General features: G+C 41.5%; 1 gene segment (V, D, J or C); it reads right to left on the bottom strand.

The window, feature by feature from the left end:
- Positions 1-3,080: 3,080 nt before the first annotated feature.
- On the bottom strand, positions 3,081-22,855 carry LOC122547864 (Ig heavy chain C region-like). The segment is given in 7 exon segments: positions 3,081-3,506; positions 3,962-4,270; positions 6,213-6,524; positions 9,625-9,930; positions 21,041-21,081; positions 22,294-22,612; positions 22,740-22,855. Coding segments are annotated over 7 exon segments (1,728 nt in total).
- Positions 22,856-23,171: the final 316 nt, after the last annotated feature.

Genomic DNA, 23,171 nt, shown 5'->3' with positions numbered 1-23,171 from the left:
TCAATAATTGTCTCAGTTACACGCTGATAAACTGAAGTAATCTCACTGTTAGAGTCAGCAACAGGACAGATTGGAGATTGGGAATTCAGAGACCTTGATAAGCAGATCAGGAAAATCAAAGGGGTCCACAACTCATTCACTTAACCTGGAAAAGAGAGAGAAAGCAATGACGCAGATATTTATGATCAGGGACTTTCAGATTTAATGTTTATTCAATGGCACACTTAGAGATTTCACAAAACATATTGGGCTGCTTGGCGTGAGAAAGATGTGATTATTCTCACCTTCACCAGAGTGACGGCAGCGCTGTAGAAAATACTCAGGAAGAACAAGGTGATGAACGTGGAAGCAGTTGTCCAGATGTTGCTGTTATCATCCTCATAGTCTTCAATCCAAGTGCGATCTATTGAATCTATGAATGTAAAGCCAAGAGAACGCATTGAGATTGTTTATTGATCCAGATCGATCTATCTGCATCCAAGTCATGTAATTGGAGACCATTACATCTTCATAAAGCAGTCAGGGATTTCTCAATGTGACTCTTATCTGTATCTATTAGTGCGTTATTGACTCAGCAAGAAATTACAAATACTAACTGCACATGTTCTTTCTTCATTGTCCATGTCAGAACGTTTTAAATGATTTTTCTTTTCATCTATTATTTAAGGATATTATTATTTGAGGAATGCTTATTACGAATGATGATTTTAATTATATCATTATATTTTAAATATAGGCTGTGACAGCACTTTAGTTGAAAATTGTGGCCATCACTGAATAAAAGTTCAAATGTGATTGTCATCTTTTATATTGGTGACCAATTGCTTGGCAAATCATGATTATAAGTGACATCACAGTCAGGACATTGCTTCATATTTTAGTTTGTAGGATCTGTATATTTAGGAATAAGTTTTTGTACGTGTGTCCCTTAATTTATTTGATCTACTGCTTGGTGTGTTTGGTTTCCCTTTAATGTTTGTGTATGTGGTTATAAGAGTCTCTTACTTCACTCTTGCCCATGTTGGAGTCTGTGCATGAATAAACATATTCCTGTTCCTTTACTGCTGGTGTGCTCATGTGTTTGTGCACCTAAAGTTTGGTCTTTTCCCAGTGTGTAAGCATCATCATGCTAATATGCCACTTCGTTGCTGCCTATGCTTATCTTGTAATGTCTTTGTGAGTGTTCACTTTTCATTAGTGCTGTCTAAAACGTGTGATTATGTGTCTGTTTCAGATCCTACCTACACTGGGTTATTTTCATGTTTATGCTTAATAAATGTTAGCATGCAATGTTATGTTTTGATGGATGTTTATATTTATATGATGATGTTTGCTTGTGTGGCAATCTTTCCCAAACCATCTCCTGATCAGCTTGTTTGTGCTATTGTTTGTGGATGCTTGCTGATCCTTGTGCCCATTATCCTTATTTAATAAACGCCCCTCTATTTGTTCATCTATGCACTTGTGTGCCTGCATGTGAGACTCTGAATTTGTGTGTGCGTGATATTGTATACATGCTGATCAATGTGGTTTAAAAATAACTAATTAAGCTGCCTCTGTCATCGTATGTTTGTGATTCTGAAAATGGGAAAATAATGATATTAATGTTTATCTCTGTGCACTTACGTGCCTGTGTGAGTTGACATGTGGGAGAACATTTTTCGGAATTTGTACCTGTGTGTTCATGTGTGTATGTCTGTACGCATTGTGCTGTATGAATGTATATGTATTCATGCCCATTTGTGTGTTACCGTGTGTCGATGTTTCTCATGGTTATGTGTGAGTACTCCTGTTCATTTGTGCAAATGATTTTCTTTCGGTGTATGTGAGTTTTTGTATGAGCTTAGCTGAGTGTTCAAGTACCACTTGCATGTGTGGCTCTGTGTGAGTATGCATGTGTGACATCTTATCTATATGCACATTTGAGTGTGCACATAAATATGTGTCTTTAGGTGAGAGCCCGTATATTTGTCATTACGTGTGTATTTGCGATCATCTCTCTGCATCTGTTCTTATACCAGACTGCAATTTTCATTATTCTAATTTATTGTTCTAATTTTAATGCATTCCCCATAATTAGATTTGACCTTGGTGTTACAGGAAACATTTCCCATCGTCGTGCAGAGATAAGCGTTTTATGAGCAACTCTTCTGTTGCAGTGATAGAACTTCTGTCTCTGAGAGAAAAGGCGTGAGTTCAAATCCCCACTGCCCCAGAGATAACATTTCTGAATTTGTTTATTAGAAAATGTCTACTTGTGTTCTGTATGTGAAACAAAATGATATCAGGTATTCGAATACCAGAATTGATCCCATGTGCTCCAGAAAACTGAGACAAAACTAAGGAATTCAAACTGGGGCGATACAAACACCAGATTTGGATTATGGGAATCAATGTTAATCATTTGTGAACAGAGCCAAGCGTGTCTAACATGCTTCAAAGGTATTGTTTTGCATGGAAATGTAAAATCTTTGGACAGTAAGCAAGAAGCTGACTGTTCCTGTTTTCAACTGGGTTACATTACAGAGGACATCTACCATGAAAACTCTGCACAGGGAGCAAGAGGACAGACCATTCATCGTTCCCCTCCCCTCTGCTCCACAACAACTTATCTGTTGATTCTCTTTGGTGTGAAAGTGAAGCTACATTCTGAAAACTCATGCGCTGGCGCAAAATCCCTGGCAGTTCCCCAGAAACAAAGGTTACATTCAAACTGTTCTGCACTCTTTACGATTGGTATGTTCCAATCAAATTTAATTTTAAAGTGTCTTAAATTTACATTTCCAATTGGTGCAATTTGGCAGTTTAAAACTGACATGAATTTTGTAAGAATGTCAAATGGGGGGAATCAAAAACACCAAGTTCAAAACTCGTGCCCTACGTGGACATTGTCAGATTTTGTCACAGAGGGATTTAGGATGAATGAGGTACTTGGTGGAATCCTGCAATGAGTGAGTTTTACTCTGTCTCTGACCCAGGGTGTATCTGAGCAGAGAACATTAACTGCACAAGACACTCGTCCTAGACCTGTTAATAATCCACTTTAACTCACAACTGGAGGAAAAGAAACACTTCATTACTTCTGTTGAATTATTAAATGCAACTTTGAGATTTTTATTGACATGAATTAACAGTGTCCATCAGTGCAAGTGAAATGTTTACAAAACTCGGTTTACCGCTGGATTTATCGACTGTTCTGTTGATGATCTTCAATGGAATCGCTTCATGTCCCACCACACAGGAGTAAGAAGCACCGCTGGCCCACTCCTCCACTGTAATGGATAACAGGCTGTAGATGAAGAAGGAAGTGTTGTCACTCTCCGCTATCACCTCGGTGTTCTTGTAGTTACTGGGATTCACCGGCTTGTCATTGTTTGTCCACTTGACGAAGATCTCTCGGGGGGAGAAACCTCTCACTAAACAGGTGAGGGAGAGAAACCTCTGAGTGGAGATTTCTTCTGTTGGTGGCAGGAGGACCGACACTGATGGCTCCAGCGGATTAATCACTGCAGAATATTTGAGACAAATATAAATCAACCAAAAAAATCCTGAACCAATATCACAATTTCACTAAATATTAAAATACGCCATTTTAAATTTGGGATTTATTCACTTTCGTTTTCGAAAGGAGCAGAATGGTACACATACTGTTCAGTAAAAAATAGAACGTTTAATGTGAATGTTGCCTCCATGTTTCCAGCCCACAACGAGGACATTCTGTCCATTTGTCATTGCTGATGGTGACGTCACAACCCAGGCTTCTTCCCACCTTCTCTGACTTAATCAGAATACAATATCCTTTGGTCCATCTTTTTCTTAATCAGCTAATTAGCTATCCTGCCTTCAGATGCATCGTTAATGCCCCCAACGGTGTTGGTTCATTTCCAATCAAAGCCTGTCATTGATGTAACTGGATCTGGATTACACATGGGATGCTTTGTGTTTTAATCTCACTGCTCACCTTTCTCTTTGTGGATGGAGTCTCTCAGCGGAGTCGGTAGATTCTGATGGTACACCACACATTCAAAAGTAACGCCACTCAGCCAGGCTTCAGTAGAAATGTCTAATTTGCTGATCACGCTGTCGGGATTCTGTCCAGGCTGCTCAGCAATCTCTGATTTCAGAGGCTTCTTTTCTTGTCTCCAGGTCACATTGACTCCAGAAGGAAGATTGGACACAACGCAGGTTAACGTCACCGTCGCCTCCAGTAAGACTTGTTCTACTGGCGGTGGGAGGATTTTAACGGTGTTAGGGTGGCACTCGGTATCTTCTATGAAACAAAAATCAAAGTCAATGAAAAATGCCCCTTTCTGATACAAACAGCCAATCTTCAGATTACTCCTTCACAGGGTGAAGACACCACCTTCAAAATGGCAAATCCAACTATTGCTGAAACGATGCTTACTATTGTTGATGTATTTTGATCTGTGAAACATTTGTGATTACCTATAACATACCCTGTGTAATTATTCCTAAAGAACACTGGCTTTGTAACAAGTGAAACCTGTGAAAAAAGTAAAATCATCGAAGATACCATCATGTAACCCATGGAATTATCTTTCTTTCGGAGTTTGTCTCTCACTTAAGACCATCTATTGATACTTGTGAGAAGAGTAATCTGAATATAATGAGTTCATTTCCATGTTCATAACCCTTAGGTACAAGTGCTGCTGGTCACACTGACTGCCAAATCACATCCCAAATTTTGGACAAATTATAATAAATAATAATTATTCTCTTTGCAGAGTTCTAAAGTGTTACAGGAGCGGTGTACAGCCATGGAAATTCTGTTCATTATATTTAACGTGATCAAAAATACTTTGCGTTATTGGTGTGATGTCATTCTCTAATTTATGTCATTGTTCCTCGTGGGCTGTGTTTGGAATAGATCTGAAAACAAGACATTGAGTACATCACTGGATATCGAGAAGGACACCCATCTCCTAAAGTCTTTGCCTCCATTCAGTTAGTTCATAACTGGTCTGTACTTTTACTTTATTTACCAAGCTGCATTTTTTAATTTCTTCATAGAGCAGGGGAGAAAAAAACAAACAAAAGCGTCTTAAATTAATCTACAAACGCGATGGAAATGTCACTAATTTTATAGACATCCACTACTCACTGTGTAAACCTCGCCACCCCAAACCAGGCTAAATCAGCCTGTCTCAAGTTCCTCGTTCATTCATCCCTATTGTAGCATTCCCACCAGAATTTATTCTCCTGCCTCATCCATTAATTACAGAGAGCATCTTAAAGAAGCTCAGTGAGATCACATTTATCCCAGTTCATCAAATGTGATACCCACTTGGTCTGTGGTCTGATCCCATAAATGAAGTTAAAGAGCTCAGTACCAGATAAAAATCGATGTCGTATAATGTCCAATAAACAGGTCATTCCTGAGCAGGGAATGAAGCATTGAACGCATTTTGATTTATTTTCAAGTAAGGGTCTCTGCATATGTTAACCACATCAATTTGATAGAGGTTCAGAATAAGGCTGTTCGGCCAATCCAGAGTTTAGATCAGAATGATGCTGGAAAAGCACAGCAGGTCAGGAAGCATCTGACGATCAGGAAAATCGACGTTTCGGGCTAAAGCCATTCTCCTGCCTTCTCCCCGTACTAAACAAGAGCCGATCTATCTCTGGCTTGAGTACACACAATGGCCTGGACCCACAGCCCTCGGCAGCAACATGTTCCACAGACTCATCACCCTCTGGCTGAAGAAACCCTCCCCATCTCAGTTCTAAACGGTGCCCCTTTGACCCTGAGACTGTGCCTTTGGGTCCTAGTCTCGCCTACCAGTCAAAGCATCTATTCCACATTCACTCGACCTCAGTCTCTCAGTATTTTCTATGTTTCAATCAGATATCTCTCCAATATCCCCCTCCACCCCAAACTTATCCTTGAAGCAGCTACCAGGCAAGTATTCAGCACTCTGAATGCCTCTCCCAGCATGATCAGGCAACAATCTATTTAACAAAGCTCACTGTCTATATATCTATCTTCAACAGAGACGAAACATGCTTTTCTGACTTGCCAAAAGGTTGAATTATGAGCAATGCTAATGTAACACTCAAACTGAAATGAGATACGTGGCATGTTGGGAAACGAGAAGCTGTACCGTGCTGTTTACTACGCCTGATAAGTTAGTGTGTTTGATTCACATCAGAGTTCAGAATGATTTGTAGCTCTCTCAGTGTGTGTCTCTTACCCTGGAGTGCGGTGATGTTTTTACTTTGAGTGTTCTCTCCATGAGTGACCTGGCAGGTATAGACCGCACTGTTGTACCATTCACCATAAGGGACCATCAGCCGACTCGTCACTGAGAAGTTCCCGTTCGCCTCACACACGGGAGACGTGAAGAAGCCAGAATCCAAGCGTCGGCCATTTTTCAACCAACTCACGGAGATTGACTTCGGACGGAACTCGATGATTGAACAGACGACGGTTGCAAACTTGCTGCTTGCGATGTCTTCACTGGAGCTCACAGTTAGGAGAAGGGTTGGTTGGAGAATATCTGGACCTTTAGGAAACACATCACATACATTATCTGACGAATTTCATAACAAATAAAATCAGTTCTCATATATCAAGGTTTCTTGTGGTTAATGTATACAAGAATCATAATTGTGCAGAGTGCTGGAGAAGCTGGGATCCACACAGAAAGATCAGCAGGACAATGTGAAAGGCTAAACTTAGAGGACACAGCAAGGGAGTCAAGGAGGCACAGAAACTATAGGCTGGTAACATCAGAAGGGAGATAGCAACGTTGGATGGTATTCGTTTTAATGACAGAGTCTGATGAACAAGGCAGACGAATTACTGGCATGAATGAAGATATGATGCCGTTGCTGTCACGGAGACATATTGAGAGCTGGGCAGGAGTGGCTATTCAATATTCCAGGATTTAGTGCCTTCAGGCGAGACAGGGAAAGATAGAAAATGATGGGGGCAGGAGGTGTGCGGTACAGAATGTTGCTTCTGTCGCAATTCTGACAAGAGTATTTTAGGCTGTAAAGAGAAATGAAATCATGGATACCTCCTTGAACAAAGGCAAATGGACAGTACTTCAAAACCAAAACACAGCAAACATAACTACTGGGAGAGCACGATAGACCTTACTATTGGTCCAAAAGACCAAGTGCAAATACATGGGCAAATTTCAGAGACATGGAAATTAAATAGGGGAATGAGAAAAGAGGTTTTTAACTTCCTCAGCATAGGCTTGGATATTCATTTTGTCAAAAATTTACAGGGAGCACAATTCTGAAAATGCCCCCAGGAGAATATTTGAACAAAGTATGTGTTTAATACAGAGAATTTTAATCCAGACCTTGCAAGAGAGGTGTGAACCTGAACTTAACTTTAGGGAATGAAGTCGACCCAGTGGGTAAAACATCAATGGTGGAGCACTTTGCAGACAGTGATCGTAAATCAGTTGGATTTCAGATTGTACTGCAAAGGAATAGAAATTGGCCCAAAGTTCTGAAAAGGGGAAGGACAATTTTAGTAAGATCAGGTAATGACTTAACCAGAGTGGACTGGAAGCTGACATTTATTGGTAAATCTGAGTCAGAGCAGTGTGACACATTTAAGAAAGAGATAGGAAAATCACAGGGAGGACATTTCCCAGGAAGCCACTGCGTGGTATCAAGAATGCAGCGGGCTCTGGACACCAAAGGGCATGGAGGGGGAGATAAAGAGAAACAAGGGAGGCTTCCGGTCTATACTGAAATCTCAAAACAATAGAAACTAATATGGAGTACAGAACGTGCAAGGGGGAGTTTGAAAGACAAAGGAATTAGAAGAGCAAAAGGGACCATGAGAAAATAATAGCAGTCAAAATAAAGGAAAATATTTTTAAAAGTTACAGACTCATTCATAATAAAAGAATTATTCGGGAAACAGTAATGCCCATTAAGTGTTATTATTGGAGTGGAGCTGGAGGATTTGGTTGTGGTCAAAACGAATGTGTTGTGTCAGTGTTCACTAGTAAGAGGGACAGTGTGGGGACAGAAATCATGGAGGGGTGTTATGATGTACTTTCAGAAATTAGGACACATGACGTGATGTTCTGTGTTGTCTTGCTGAATGAAAAGTGGTTATATTTCCAGGGCAGATGAAAAGTATACCAAGCGGTTGAGCGATGCAAAGGATGAAATAGTTGGGTTGCTGACAATAATTTAGAATTCCTGTCTGACCACAGCAGTTGTGCCAAGTGAGTGTAGATCAGCCAACGTTGCACTGTTATGCAGGACGAAGGAAGGGATAAATAATGAAAACACAGATCTGTCAAGCTAGTCTCAGTGGTAAGGAAACTATTGAGAAGTGAAATTAGTTTTCATTTGGAAGATAAATCAACAATTTTCAGCACGGTTTTATTGAGAGGAAGTCATGTGTAACAATTTGATAGTAGTTTTCATAGAGATAACTCGATGTCCAAATGATAGCAATAATCAGAGCCAATGGGATCTGAGTTAATTTGACAGATTGGATCTAGAACTGGCTGAGTGGTGGGAGCAGGGGATAATAGTCATCGGGTGTCTGCGTGACTGGAAATCTATGTCTCCTGGTGTTCTGTAGAGATTAGTGTTGATTTCCGTGCTATTTCTCTTACATACCAATGATTGAGACTCAAATTTAGGAGGATTAACCAGTGAATTCACAGATTAAATGAAAACTGTCATGTTGGTAAGTCATGAGCATAATGGCTTTAGATTGCAGGAGGATATAAAAGGGTTGGTTGTATGTGAAGAGAAAAGTTGCAAATGGAAATTATTCTGAATAAATGTAAGGTGATGTAATTCGGCAGAAGAATCTGTGAGGAATGACGTTTTGAATGGTGGAACCCTGGAAAGGCCTGAGGATCTTTGGTGCATGTACCCACCGATCCCCTATAGTACTGTGTCGTCTGGATAAAGGGGCTAAGAAAGTGGGAGGATATTTGCTTTTATTAGCCTAGACATTGACAATGAAGAGTGGTGAGATGATACTGGAACATAATACAACACTGGTTAGGCCATACTGAAGCGTTGTGTGCATGTTATGGAAGGAATGTGATTACACTGAAGGCAGTATTGATGAGATTTGCTAGGATCTTGTCTGGGTTGGAGAGTTTTAGTTATGAAACTAGTTTAGATAGACAGGGGTTTTCCTTGGAACAGAGGAGAATTAGGGAGAAGATTATCATGATATCTAGAATTATTTTAGGCATAGACAGGGTAAACTGGATGAAACCTTTCCCCTTGATGGAGAAATCAATGCCTCAGGGGCACAGGGTGAAGGTAAGGCCAGGAGGTTCCAAGTGGATCTCAGGGGAAAACAAAATCAAACAGAGGGTGGTGTTAGCCTGGAGCTCAGCACCAATAAGTCATGTAGAGACTGAGCCCCTCATTATAAGTATGAAGTATCCTTGCAAGGGCAAGTCACACAAGGCAATGGATCGTGTGCTGGCACATGAGACTGGAATAGTTAGGTGGCTGTTATTGATAGGCGTGAATTGGATGGATCAAAGGGCCTTTTTCCTGTGCTGTATAAGGTGATTCTGTGAAAACGGTTATAAATAATGCCTTCTTCATGTTAATCACAGATGATCTGTTTATCTCAGTTCCCACAACACTTACCTGGACATGGCATTACTTTGCTCTTGTGTGTCCCGCTGTGTTGAACCTCACAGTAGATTTTGCTGGGGCAATCTACCGCTGACTCGGGCAGGGTTAACTGGCTGCTCAGGGTGTAGGTTCCCTTCTTGTTTCTCACTGATGGGTAAGTCTTCAATCCAGTCGTGATGAGCTCCCCACCTTTCTTCCAGGTTACCTTGGTGACGTCAGGGGAATAGTCCATCGCCAAACAACCAAAGATCACAGAACCGGTGTTGTGCTCCTGACAGGAGGAGACCAGGCCATAAAGCGTGGGGGGAGATGGTGTCTCTACAATAGAATGACCAATTGAGCATGTTAGTTTCTGTTAATTTGACCTTATCAGTTACTCAAATGTATCCTCAGCTGTAAACGTTTGCCAGTATGCTCCCGCTGAAGTCGACAGCATAACTGGGGTTTATTTTTGTTTCCTACCAGTTGCTGATCATGATCATTGGTTCCCTCTTTAGAAACATGCCCTCGACCTTGACCATTGCCATATAATTTAGGACGAAGAACATCCTGATCCCACCCCAGTAACTGTTTGAAGATCTCACCAACTGACACTTTTACTGGATTGCTGTGAAGAGCAGAGACATTTCACAAAATACAAACCAAGGAAATGCAGATTCATCGAAATTCTACAGTGTGTGCAAACAGGCCATTTGGCCCAACAAGTCCACACCCACCCTCTGAAAAGTAACGCATCCAGACACATTCCCCTACCCTATTATGCTACAGTTAACCCTGACTAATGCACCTAACCTCCCAATCACTGAACACAACATTTGCAATTCCCCCAACTTGCACATCATTGGAGTGTGGGAGGAAACGCACACAGACATGGGGATAAAGTGCCAACTCCACAGACAGTCACTCGAGGCTGGAATGGAACCCGAGTCCCTAGCACTGTGAGGCAGCAGCACTAACCATGGAACCAGCGTGCTGCCCCACGAGGTGCCGTGCTGCTGGAAATACCCAACAGCTGGCAGTACCCTCGGAGAGAAGTCAGAGTGAATCATAGAACATTACAGCGCAGTACAGACCCTTCGGCCCTCGATGTTGCGCTGCCCTGTCATACTAATCTGAAGCCCATCCCACCTACACTATCCCATGTACGTCCATATGTTAGCCCAATGACGACTTAAATGTACTTAAACTTGGCGAATCTACTACCGTTGCAGGCAAAGCATTCCATACCCTTATTACTCAATGAGTAAAGAAACTACCTCTGACATCTGTCTTATACCTATCTCCCCTCACTTTAAAGTTGTGTCCCCCCGTGTTTGCCGTCCCCATACTTGGAAATCAGGCCCAGTGAGCCTTCCTCACTTATCAATGTAAGGCAGAATGTTCTCTCTGGGAGGAAGGTCACTGCAGCAGCAGCACAGGCAGGAGCTGAGCACTGGGACGGGGAGGATGGCTGTCACGGCTGAACTCTTGCCAATTGGCTGGAAGTTGAAACATCTCATTTACAATTATCTGAATTCTGGAGGCCTCTGAAAAATGGAGGACTATTAAGGTTCAGAGACTTTGGAGTGTTACAGCTGAGTATTTACGTAAATATGATTTGAGAAATGAACAAGTAATCTGTAACTTTAATAACTATCAAACTGACACACAGTTCACCACCAAACCTCATCTTTCAGACTAACCACTGCACTTATTCTGTCTAGACCTAAATTCCCACTCACATTGACAAACCCTACCCTGCTATACACCCATTCATGCCCGGAACACACAACCCCTATCACACGAAACACATCCAAGGCAATCCATATTGGTAGTGTAGCTGAGCAGAGAGATCTCGGTGTCCATGTACATAGATCCCTAAAAGTTGCCAGCCAGTTTGATAGAGTTGTTAAGAAGGCATACTTTGTGTTGGCTTTCATCGATAGAGGGAATGAGTTTCAGAACCACGAGGTTAGGCTGCGGCTGTACAAAACTCTGGTGTGGCTGCACTTGGGAGTATTGTGTACTGTTCTGGTCAAAACATTATAGGGAGAATGTTGAAGCTTTGGAAGAGTTCAGAGGAGGTTTACCAGGATGTTGCTTGGTATGGTGGGAAGGTTTAATGAGGAAAGGATGAGGGTCTTGAGGCTGTTTTTATTTGAGAGAAGAAGGTTGAGAGGTTACTTAATTGAGACATAAAAGGTAAACAGAGGGTGGACAGTGAAAGTCTTTTTCCTTGAATAGTGATGGCTAGCAGGAGAGGACATAGATGACGGATGTCAGAGGTTATTTCTTTACTCAGAGAGTAGTAGGGCCATGGAACACACTGCCTGCAACAATAGTACACTCGCCAACTTTAAGGGCATTTAAAAGGTCATTGGATAAACATATGGATGTAAATGGAATCGTGTAGGATAGATAGGCTTCAGATTGGTTCCACAGGTCAGCGCAACATTGAGGGCTGAAGGGCCTGTACTGCACTGTAATGTTCTATATTCCAGATGGACATATGATCTCAATTCCTTTCACTCATTTACACTCTTGCCGCCCTGCACCTGGCCCATGGTGAATCTGGCCCTGACTGGACCTAGCACCATCATTTTCACAACCTCTGACAAAAGCCCACTACCCAAAACATGACCTCAGCCCTTGATCACTGACCTCTCACCTTACCCAAGTCAACCTGTGCACATTGCATCCCAGCTCCTTTCGCATCTGTCCTTTACCACCCACCATTTTGCCAGACTCCGAGCTTTGCATTTTGACAACACGTCCCCCTGTCACTTCATTACAGTGACCCTCCACCCCCGAAACATCCTGGCACTCTGCCCATCTCTGCACTAACCTGCCTGGCATCCTGCCCACCTCTACACTAACCAGCCTGGCACTCTGCCCACCTCTGCACTAACCAGCCCGGCACTCTGCCCACCTCTGCACTAACCAGCCTGGCACACTACCCACCTCTACATAAAACAGCCTGGCACACTACCCACCTCTACACTAACCAGCCTGGCACTCTGCCCACCTCTACACTAACCAGCCTGGCACACTGCCCACCTCTACACTAACCAGCCCGGCACACTGCCCACCTCTACACTAACCAGCCGGGCACACTGCCCACCTCTACACTAACCAGCCTGGCACTCTGCCCACCTCTGCACTAACCAGCCCGGCACTCTGCCCACCTCTGCACTAACCAGCCTGGCACACTGCCCACCTCTACACTAACCAGCCTGGCACTCTGCCCACCTCTCCACTAACCAGCCTGGCACTCTGCCCACCTCTACACTAACCAGCCTGGCACTCTGCCCACCTCTGCACTAACCAGCCTGGCACTCTGCCCACCTCTGCACTAACCAGCCTGGCACACTGACCACCTCTGCACTAACCAGCCTGGCACTCTGCCCACCTCTGCACTAACCAGCCTGGCACACTGCCCACCTCTGCACTAACCAGCCTGGCACACTGCCCACCTCTACACTAACCAGCCCGGCACTTTGCCCATCTCTGCACTAACCAGCCTGGCACTCTGCCCACCTCTGCACTAACCAGCCCGGCACACTGCCCACCTCTGCACTAACCAGCCTGGCACACTGCCCACCTCTGCACTAACCAGCCTGGCACACTGCCCACCTCTGCACTAATCAGCCTGGCACAATGCCCACCTCTGCACTAATCAGCCTGGCACACTGCCCACCTATGCACTAACCAGCCTGGCATCCTGCCCACCTCTATACTAACCAGCCTGGCACACTGCCCACCTCTGCACTAACCAGCCTGGCATCCTGCTCACCTCTCCATAAACCAGCCTGGCAAAGACAGACCTCCTGCACTTCAGCTCAAACTACCCCTCACCTACCAAGCACAATTCGACCAAATTATCCTGTGACCATTACCATTTACCTTGATGCCACCTTGCCAGACAGAGTGCATGCAAGCTTACCCAGCAGCCAGCCAACACCTCACAGCCTACCAGCCCAAACCCTCCCACATGCCTCATCTAGCCCCTCACTTGCTCACCACCTTCCAACTTTGAGCCTACTCCACCATAAAGTCAGTGAGTCATAAAGTCATACAGCACAGAAACAGTTCCTTTGGTCCAGCTCATTCATGCTGACCAGAGTTCCCAAATTAAACTAATTCCACTTGCCTACCTTTGGCCCATATCCATCCCGATCTATCCAGTTCCTGGAGTTGTTCAAATGTCTTCTAAATGTTGGACCTATCTCTGCATTTACCACTTCCTCTGGCAGTTCATTCCAATGTTTTGGACAGTTACAACATGAAGCCCCAACTCCTGCACTCAGTGCTCTGACCAATGAAGGTACATGTGCCAAACACCTTCAACACACTAGCTACTTGAGACAACGCTTACAAGAATCTATGAGTCTGGACCCTCAGGGCCCTGTGTTCAACATCACTATCCAGTGCCTTACCATGAACTCTGTAAGACTCTATGAATCTGGACCCTCAGGGCCCTGTGTTCAACATCACTATCCAGTGCCCTACCATTAACTCTGTAAGTTGTGACCTGATTTGTCTTCTCAAAAAGCAACACGTCGTATTCATTTAAATTACACTCCATCTGCCTCTCCTCAGCCCATTGGCCCAGCTGATCAAGATCTCATTGTACATTTGGATAACTTTCACTGCCAATTATACCACCAATGTTGGTGTTACGTGCAAACTTACAAACCATGTCCCATTCAATGTTTTCATGGCTTTCAACCAATATTGTACCCTGTTTGCCTTTCTCCCACATAACCGGAGCATTTTTTTAAGGATTGAAGGAATCTATCTCCTTATTGAAATCATTTAATGTTTTGTCCTCAATCAATTTCTGTGGTGGAGAATTCCAAAGGTTCACCATTCTTTTGCTGGAGAGTAAACAATCAGGTTCAATATTATCGGTGTGTTGGGAAGACTGGTGAGCAGCAAGATTAATGATGATCCCATGAATGGAATAGCCTTCTAGAGGGGCCGCGGGGCCTTCTTCAGCTTCCAGTTTGCATGCTGACATGTCGCTTCAGCAGCATGTTCCAAAACTGTGATCCTTGAGGATAAGGGCGCACATGCGTGTAAATGCTTCACCTGAAAGCTCTCCTCCAAATTAGACTTCAACTTGACTCTCAACTATTTCTCTGCCGTTTCCTCTTCCTCAATCACAGCCATGGGACTCACTTCCTAACAGCGCTGTGAATGTGCTAATACCACACAAACTTCAGCAATTCAAATAGACTGATGACAACTGGTTTCTCAAGGCGATATAAAAGGTCTGACACTTCCACCTGTCTAGAGATTCAAACAACCACTGGAAGAATTGAAAATTATTTGAGGCACTTGTGTGTCTCCACAAGATGACATGATTTCCCTTTGTGTGATTTGACTGTGTTTTCACTGAATGAACAGAGCTATTTCTTAATCATGTAATAGGAATGAAGCTTCCCTCATTTTTAGCAGGGCAATCACACATGATATTTCTTTATTCCAGGGAAGTATAATGTTAAATTAATGAAATATGATGATTGGGATGTTTCAATTGGAAATTGTCAGAGATTTAAAGTTTACTTTCATGAGCAATTAATTCCAGCCTCATTGTGTCACAGTACTCACAGGAATGTCTTTCAGAAATGGTGTCTCCCTTTGTTATGGGCAGTCGAATCAGTAAATCTGGGATAGTTTTTGCTTGTTAATCAAAGGTGTTAAAGAGTTTTAGCCAAAGGGAGACCTGTGGATTTAGCTCACAGATGCTCCATGATCTAAGTAAGTGGTGGAACAGCTCGAGGGGCTGAGTGCCCTTCTCTTGCTCCTACCTTCCTATCATTGTGTCATTCATTAAGCTAGCACTGGTGGTGAACACTTTTTATTAAAATATTTCAACAAATTAATTGTTTCAAACATGCTGTAAAAAAACCTTCTGTTGATTATTTGGAACGGGATCATTGACATTCTCTATTTGAGTGATCAAAATAACTTCCACCCAATTACAGCAGCCACTGCACTCTGGAGTGTGTTGTTACTTCATAATAGTTTCTTGTGAAACTAGAGCTCGAGATCAGGGCGATCAAATTCAATGATTCTCTGATATTTAATATCTCTGAACATTCGCAATTTGTTCAAATGCATCTTTTCTCTAAAGAACGTGTTTCATCGAACACAACTTTTTTCAATGAAACAACAAACTTTAAATGCTAGAAAACCAAAATAAAGACAGAAATTTCTGAAGAAACTCAGCAGGTCTAGCAGCTCCTGGGGAGAGAAGGCAAGGTTAACCTTTCGCATCCAGAGACCCCCACCCCCCCTCTTCACCAAATTGTTTTCATGTTTTTGGCACAAGAGCTCACACCTGTTGAGATAAACAGTGATTACATTGGCTTGACTCCTGTTGGAAAAAGAATTCTTAGCAGAGGTACTGGACGGTCTGAGATAGCAATTGAAGACCAATTGAAAAGCTATCACCATCTGCAGCAAGTGTTGGATTTAGCGGAACTCCCACCGTACTGAACAATCAAATTCAGCTCCAGCACTGGTTTAATATAAAGTAAACCAGCCTAAGCCTAATCTCATCAAATATGCTTCGAAAATGATTCATTCTGGATTAGTTATAAATGATATTGTTTGAACAGCAAATCAAAAGCTGGGATTTCTTTGAGCACTTACTCCATTAACCCCATCTAGCGATGCCCAAAAGCTTGTGAACAAATATTGATCTGGAAAAAGCTGCGAACCACCAAATTTCTGTTTAATATCTAAGAGACACAAGTCAGGACTGCGATTGAATAGATTTCATTGGCCTCTGTGAGTGGAATTCCAACAAACACCCAGACATGTCAATCTGCTTTCTTGCACTGAAGTAACCTGATAAGAGATTGTGTTACATACCTCTCTAACAGGTTGTAAGTGAACACAGGCCACCTGGCACAGAATCAGGGACTCTACTACAACATCACAACAGACCTGAACACAATGAGCTTGACACTATCACGGAGAACACAGCCCACATGTTTTGACAATACATAAACCATGTTAGTTATTATCACCTTCCAACAACTAGGGATTGTTCCAGAATGTTTGTACAATGAAAGTAACATTTCAACATATATCCAAGAATGCTTTGACAGCAGCTCCAAATTGTTCAAACTCTATGGGAACTACAGAGGAATAAATCTAGGAATTGCATTGCCATCAATTCACTGTCACTGGATTCCAACCTAGAACTCCCTTCCTCTTTCCCCTGTGAATGTTGCTGCACCAGATGGTCGACTTAGTTTGGAAAAGATTAAAATGTTTTGAAGTGTAATATGACCGTTGCCAGTGACAATAAAAGCTGATAATAGGTTTTCAAATAATAAGATGCAAAAAAATTCTGATTCTACATTGTGCCACGGAATATGTCCTGCATAACTGAGGCACAAAGAAAATATGCAGCAAATATCTCTTGTTGCCAACAATTTCAAAACTCTTGCTATCTGCCTTTTGTTCCTGAAATGTTCGTTCTGATTGGAACAACTTAGTCAGGGCTCTCAATTCTGAGGCACCTAATCGAATATTGTATTTCTGGCAGATAAAAGTGGTTTTGAAGCGCGAGATGAAATTGAACTGTCTGAGATTCATGTATCCGAACTGGACAATTTACAAATGGTCAGGACCATTGACAAGTTAGTCAGACATAGCACTGAAACAAACTGCACAACAGACTTAATCCTAGAGGATACATTGCTCAACTCCTCACGTCAAATATATTCACTGTAATTGAACATTCATCAGAGGAACTAACCAGAGGATTAATGTGAACGAGAATGTGTTCACAATGAACATAAATAACCACTGAGTTAATAAACTTAATAAGTCATTGTATTTAACAAAATTATTGAGGTGGGAAATATCGCCAATTAAAGCACAGATCCGGAGGAAATGGATTATTCTCTAAATTGTTTTTACATATTCTTAAAACGTTCCTTGAACTGTGGAGATTTTGCATGCACTGCATAAAGTCAATACTGCCTTCCAGTGTGGAAAGCATTTCTGTTGAAGGAATTAGGGCAAGGTCATTTTTTTGTTAACTGCTTTTAATGAACGAAAATTTTTAAAAAGGTATGAATTGAAAACATGCTTCTGTCTGGAGTTGCCCGCTTTAGCGGATGTCTAAGTAAATGTGGGCACTGCTGCCTCACAGATCCAGGTACCCAGGCTCGGTTCCAGCCTCGGGTGACTGCCTATGTGGAGTTTACACAATCTCCCCTGTGTCTGTATGGATTTCCTCCCACAATCCAAAGATGTGCAGGTCAGGTGAACTGGTCATGCCATATCGTCCATAGTGTTAGGTGCATTAGTCAGGGGTAAATATAGGGTAGGGGAATGGGTCTGGGTGGGTTACTCTTCAGAGGGTCGGTGTGGACTTGTTGGGCCAAATGGCCCGATACATACTGCAGGAAATCTAATCTAAATGATTGTCACACTTAACTAATGTGAGCAGATTCCTTCCGATCGCGACATTGCAATAAATCGGTCAAGTATATTAATTAAAATAAATATTACTCTATTTTCAGTGTCTGAATAAACCATGTGCTCTGTTATCCTCTAGTTCATGTCTTCTGCAAATTTGTGAACACTGCATCCGTCTGAACACATCGATGTAAAATGAATTCTCTGCGTTTGCAGCAAGCACTCCCATGGTTTTAAGAGTAGGGTTCCTACAGTATAGAAACAGGCCATTTGGCCCAACAATTCCACACTGACCCTCTGAACAATAAGTAGTCCAGCCAGGCTCATTCCCCCTAATTTATATTTACCCCTGACTAATGCACCCTAACCTACACATCCCTGAACACTGTGTGCAATTTAGCACAGCCAATCACCTGACCTGCACATCTTTTGGACTGTGGTAGGAAACCAGAGTGCCCGAAGGAAACCCACGCAGACACAGGGAGAATGTGCAAACTCCACACAGGCAATCACCCGAGGGTGGGATCGAATTTGGGACCCTGGCACTGTGAGGCAGCAGTGCCAACCACTGAGCCACCTTGCTGCCCTGCGAGGTCATGAATGGATTATTTTAATTAATTCGAAATTTGGCCTTGGTCACATAATTCACTATAGCAGTTGCTCCGAAAGAATGACTCTTCAGTTGATATTTTGTTGTAAAATGTAACTATTTATTTAAAATGCACAGATTGGGAACACTTAAAGCACTGTGCAGATTAAATAATTCAGTTAATGTTTTATTTTATCCAGTAAATCCAGTTTAATCAGGGACATAACAATTAATTAACTCAAGTTACGTGTGAAACTGATCAAAGCAGTGAAACTGACCTGTTCTTCATAGAATTGAGCAGAATTTCCAAATGGTATTTGCCAATGATCTTTTCCAGCCAGAAAAATATGTATGTAGTGTACAGCGGAATTGAAAGGTGTGTGTTGATCAATTATAACACAGTCATGGCATTTTTGCTCAACAGCAAGAACTATTAGAACATTAGACTTTTGGAATTCTATTTATATTTCTCTATGACTTGTAAACTGTTAAAAAACACACCTTGTGATTGAACTAGATAGTGGAGTTCTGAATTTGGATTGTAAAGCATGGATTAGATTAATCCTTAATTATTACTTTTAAGTAAAAATGGCGCCCAAAGGTATCTGTTTTCCCTTCATTTCGAAAACCTTTGCGATTTGCCTTTCACTTAATATTAGGCTTTATGAAATTTCACCTCGCATGCTGATCGCATTGAATGAGGAACCTGGAGCGGTTCACTGTCACCAACCGTGTTAACATTGCAAAAACAATGTAGAAACCAGAAACGGTTTCCCAAATATAACATATTTAATGTTACCCAAGCACAGTCCCTCCTCAACAGATCAATGATCACCAGATCACAACACGGTGTGTTTGCAGCAGAACTAGCTCTGCAAACATTTTCAACAGAACCAAGAACATGATGTAACCTCACAAAAAAAAACAAATTGAAGTCTAACAAACCTGCTCAGAATCCAGCAAACTAATGATTAAATTGAATAGAAATAACAAGTCATAACAGCAGCCTTGTTTGTGAGGGGACTTAACACTTAAAGCTGTAACGTTTCTGGCAACAGTTCAATTTATTTCCAACCTGTACACCCTTCCTGATCATGACAATCTTGTGCAGCGCACAGTAGAGCGGTTGAAGGCATATATTGATTAATCACTTCATGGTCAAAACAAAATTACTGAATGGACAAATATTACCACATTATAATTTTAAGTTAGTTTCAATTACATAATATGATCAATTCTGCAGTTTCAGATTTTAGTCCCAAATTTTATTTTGAATGAGGCTACTCAAAACAAAATTCAGTTAGTTTACAATTAGAACTGAGTTTTTTTTTAAAGTCAATGCATTAAAAACTCGTTTTTTTTTTCATTTCTCACACTTCCGGGTTTCTGCCTTAAGTTGTTTTTCAGACCGTTACAAATGGATGTAATGTTTTCAATCAAGCAGAGAAAAATGTGTCATATAAGTTTAACAAATGCAGAAATGATTCATGAAAAACCAAAGAACTTCACAAATATTGGTAATGAAAAGTAATCCAGAGAGTCAATCTCCTCACCAGAGAGAAAACACCGATTACAGAAAGCATGAAAACGCTGATCAATTTCACAAACTGAATAAGATCCAATCAACTCAATTCAACAGAATCAAGGAAAATAAAATCAGAATCCAATCAACTCAGAACAACAGATTTGAATTAAACATAATCAGAATCCAAACAATTCAATTCAACAGAATCAAGTAAAACAATTTCAAAAGCCAATCAACACAATTCAACAAAACCAAGTAAAACCAAAGTCAGAATCCAATCAACACAGTTCAAACCGAACCAACTAAAACAAAGCAAAAATCCAATCAACTCAATTCAACAGAATCAAGTAAAACAAACTCAGAATCTAATCAACAGAATGCAATATAGCACCGCAAGAAAATTTTATGACAGTTTATAACCTGCTTGTCATCAACTAATTAACAAAATAAATGAGAAAATATAATCAGGGTAAGAACATATATTCACGAAGTGAATAATGATATTTTGGCATATTTTAATCATGTTTAGTAATATCTCGAACATCTTTGATTTCTTAGTGTTTGTTGATGATAATAAAACTCACAGTCAGGGTGTCACTGACATTAACCATTATTTATAGCTGACTGATTAAGAGACATTAGGTGTTTCAAGTAACCCAGCCACACAGAATGCCCATCTGATCAAAAAAAGCGATACAACGAGCAACTGACTCCATTATCCCCATTGGAACTATTTGCTGAGCCTTAACTGAAGTCCGTAATCAGTCTGAACAAAAATTAATCCGAACCAAACCAAACTCAGCACAGAATCTGAGTTTCATTTAATTCAGAAATTAGTCACATGAATAGAAAGTTTTTAAAAAGTCACTAAGAAAGTTCAAGGGTCTTACCTGAAGTCACTGTCACCATGGTCCCTTGGCCCCAGTAATCAAGATAGTCACAGTGTCACATTCTCTGGACTGGGTCACACAATAACTAGCTCTGCATAAAACAAATCAAAAATCTACCATCATTTTAAATTTTCAGAACCACAGGCAAAATAAAGTCACGATAAATCTTCAAGACATAATTGCGCTAGTGAATTATGAACATTCTTGATTAATGTTAATACTGTTTTATACTTCACAGAGTAACACATGAGCTGATTCTCAAAATCCCCAACTGGTGTATCGATAATTACCCAAACACTTTCACAAATTAAATAGTGATACTGGCATTAAACCGCACAGAACTAATACTGCAGTGCAAGTTAAGACGGTTTGTAGAAGTAATCACTGACTAGTTTCAAACAATGGAGGCTGAATAGGTTTTTGTATTGGTCATAATTGCAGTGTCACTCCAGCTATATCACTGTGAGACACGTTGTGTCAAATACTATGACAGACTGTAAACTGTAAAATGCAGAGAATTTCTTCACTTCCTAGAAAGCAGTGATTCAGACTCCTCTAAAAATGATTCAGTGTGTTATTCCAGCTTTTACGATCCATTGTATTTTGAAAGCTTGGAATACTTTTCCAGGTTTGGTCTGCATTGAACTTGACAATCAACACGAAGAAGGTAGAAAAATTTATACATTTGTACAAACTAGCACTACTGGATTGCGTTTAAATTGCATCTCACATTATTTCTTGCTCCTGCCATGGTAGAAATCACCAATTTGAGATAAACACTTGTCAGTGGTTTTTGTATGAGGATGTCGCTGTGCACAACACTGTGACCCACTGTAGTATCACAATGATGTAGACCAGTACACTCATTCTCTGTTCTTTACTCCAGGTCTCAATTTTCATTTGAAAGAGCCATTTAGTACTGATCATGTTTAGAATTGATGCCATAGTTGACATAACAATGAGCAGTGATTTCCTGAGCTGTCAGATATATTAAAACTAACATTTTGTCTGAGCATTTAATTGATGGAAGTGTTAGCAGTACATATGACATGCCCAAAACATTGTCCCATTGTGTCAGCAATTTGCTAGTTAAAATGGTACATTTCCTCTTTGATAGTTTTGTAAGAGGCAGCCTGAGGTCTGCTTCAGATTGCAGTTGGTATAATTGCATTTAAAACTCGTACTGACCGTCAGTTTATGATGGAATTGACAAAATGTTCCCTCGAGCTGTTTTTGAATGGGTCCAGCCCTGGTTCCTCTCGCTGTGGTCTCTTGCACAGTAATAGATGGCGGTGTCTTCGATCTTCAGGTTCCCCATGTCCAACGCGAAAATGTTGTTTGAAGTGTCTTTGGACGCAGTAAATCGACCCTTAACCGCTGGTGCATAGCTATTGTCCGATGAATCATCGTAGTACAGCAGCCACTCCAGACCCTGTCCGGGAACCTGTCGGACCCAGTGCATGTAGTAGCTGCCAAGATCGAACCCGCTGGTTTTACAGGTCAGTTTCAGGCTGCCTGTGGGACGGCCAGTCTCTGCCTCTGGCTGGGTCAAAACAACCTCCGACTGGACACCTTTAAAAAGAAAACAAATAAACCATGAGCATTAATGTTGGTGAATTGATAGCTGAGTCTTTTACATTCCTGCGGTAGACTAACATTGAGACAGTCACAAAGAGAGACTTGAACAAAAAACACTCACATGATAAGAAAGTCAGTAACAAACTGAGGAAAAGTGTCGACACAATCATTCTGATAACTTGTGGGAAGCGGTTCTGCTAAGATCTTTCTAAACAGATCCGACCCAGGAGTGTTGAATTACGGTCCAGTGCCCAGGATTTATATGGCCATCGGAAGGGGCAGGCTGACAGCTTCCGCGTGTTGGTTTCCTGCTGGAGGCTGAGACTGGATCCTGGTATCAGCTTGGACAGCCCGAACACATGGGGTCATGTCTTTACATGAGGTTCTGCTTAAACATGGACACATACGCATCTTGGGATATTTCTTTTGCTGAATAGCTTCTTTGGAAGTAAATTTGAGTAGCTTCAGGTCTGTTTCACATGATAGTTGCATGTATTTTGTTTAAAAAAAACAAATTCAACTGGAAGTTAGCTCCCTTTATTTCTATATTCAT

Source organism: Chiloscyllium plagiosum, unplaced genomic scaffold, assembly GCF_037043375.1.
Source record: "Chiloscyllium plagiosum isolate Xiang-an unplaced genomic scaffold, Cpla_swu_hap1 HiC_scaffold_51, whole genome shotgun sequence".
NCBI lineage: Eukaryota > Metazoa > Chordata > Chondrichthyes > Orectolobiformes > Hemiscylliidae > Chiloscyllium > Chiloscyllium plagiosum.
The sequence above is the reverse complement of the archived record's forward strand: the minus strand, read 5'-3'. Positions and strand labels throughout refer to the sequence as shown.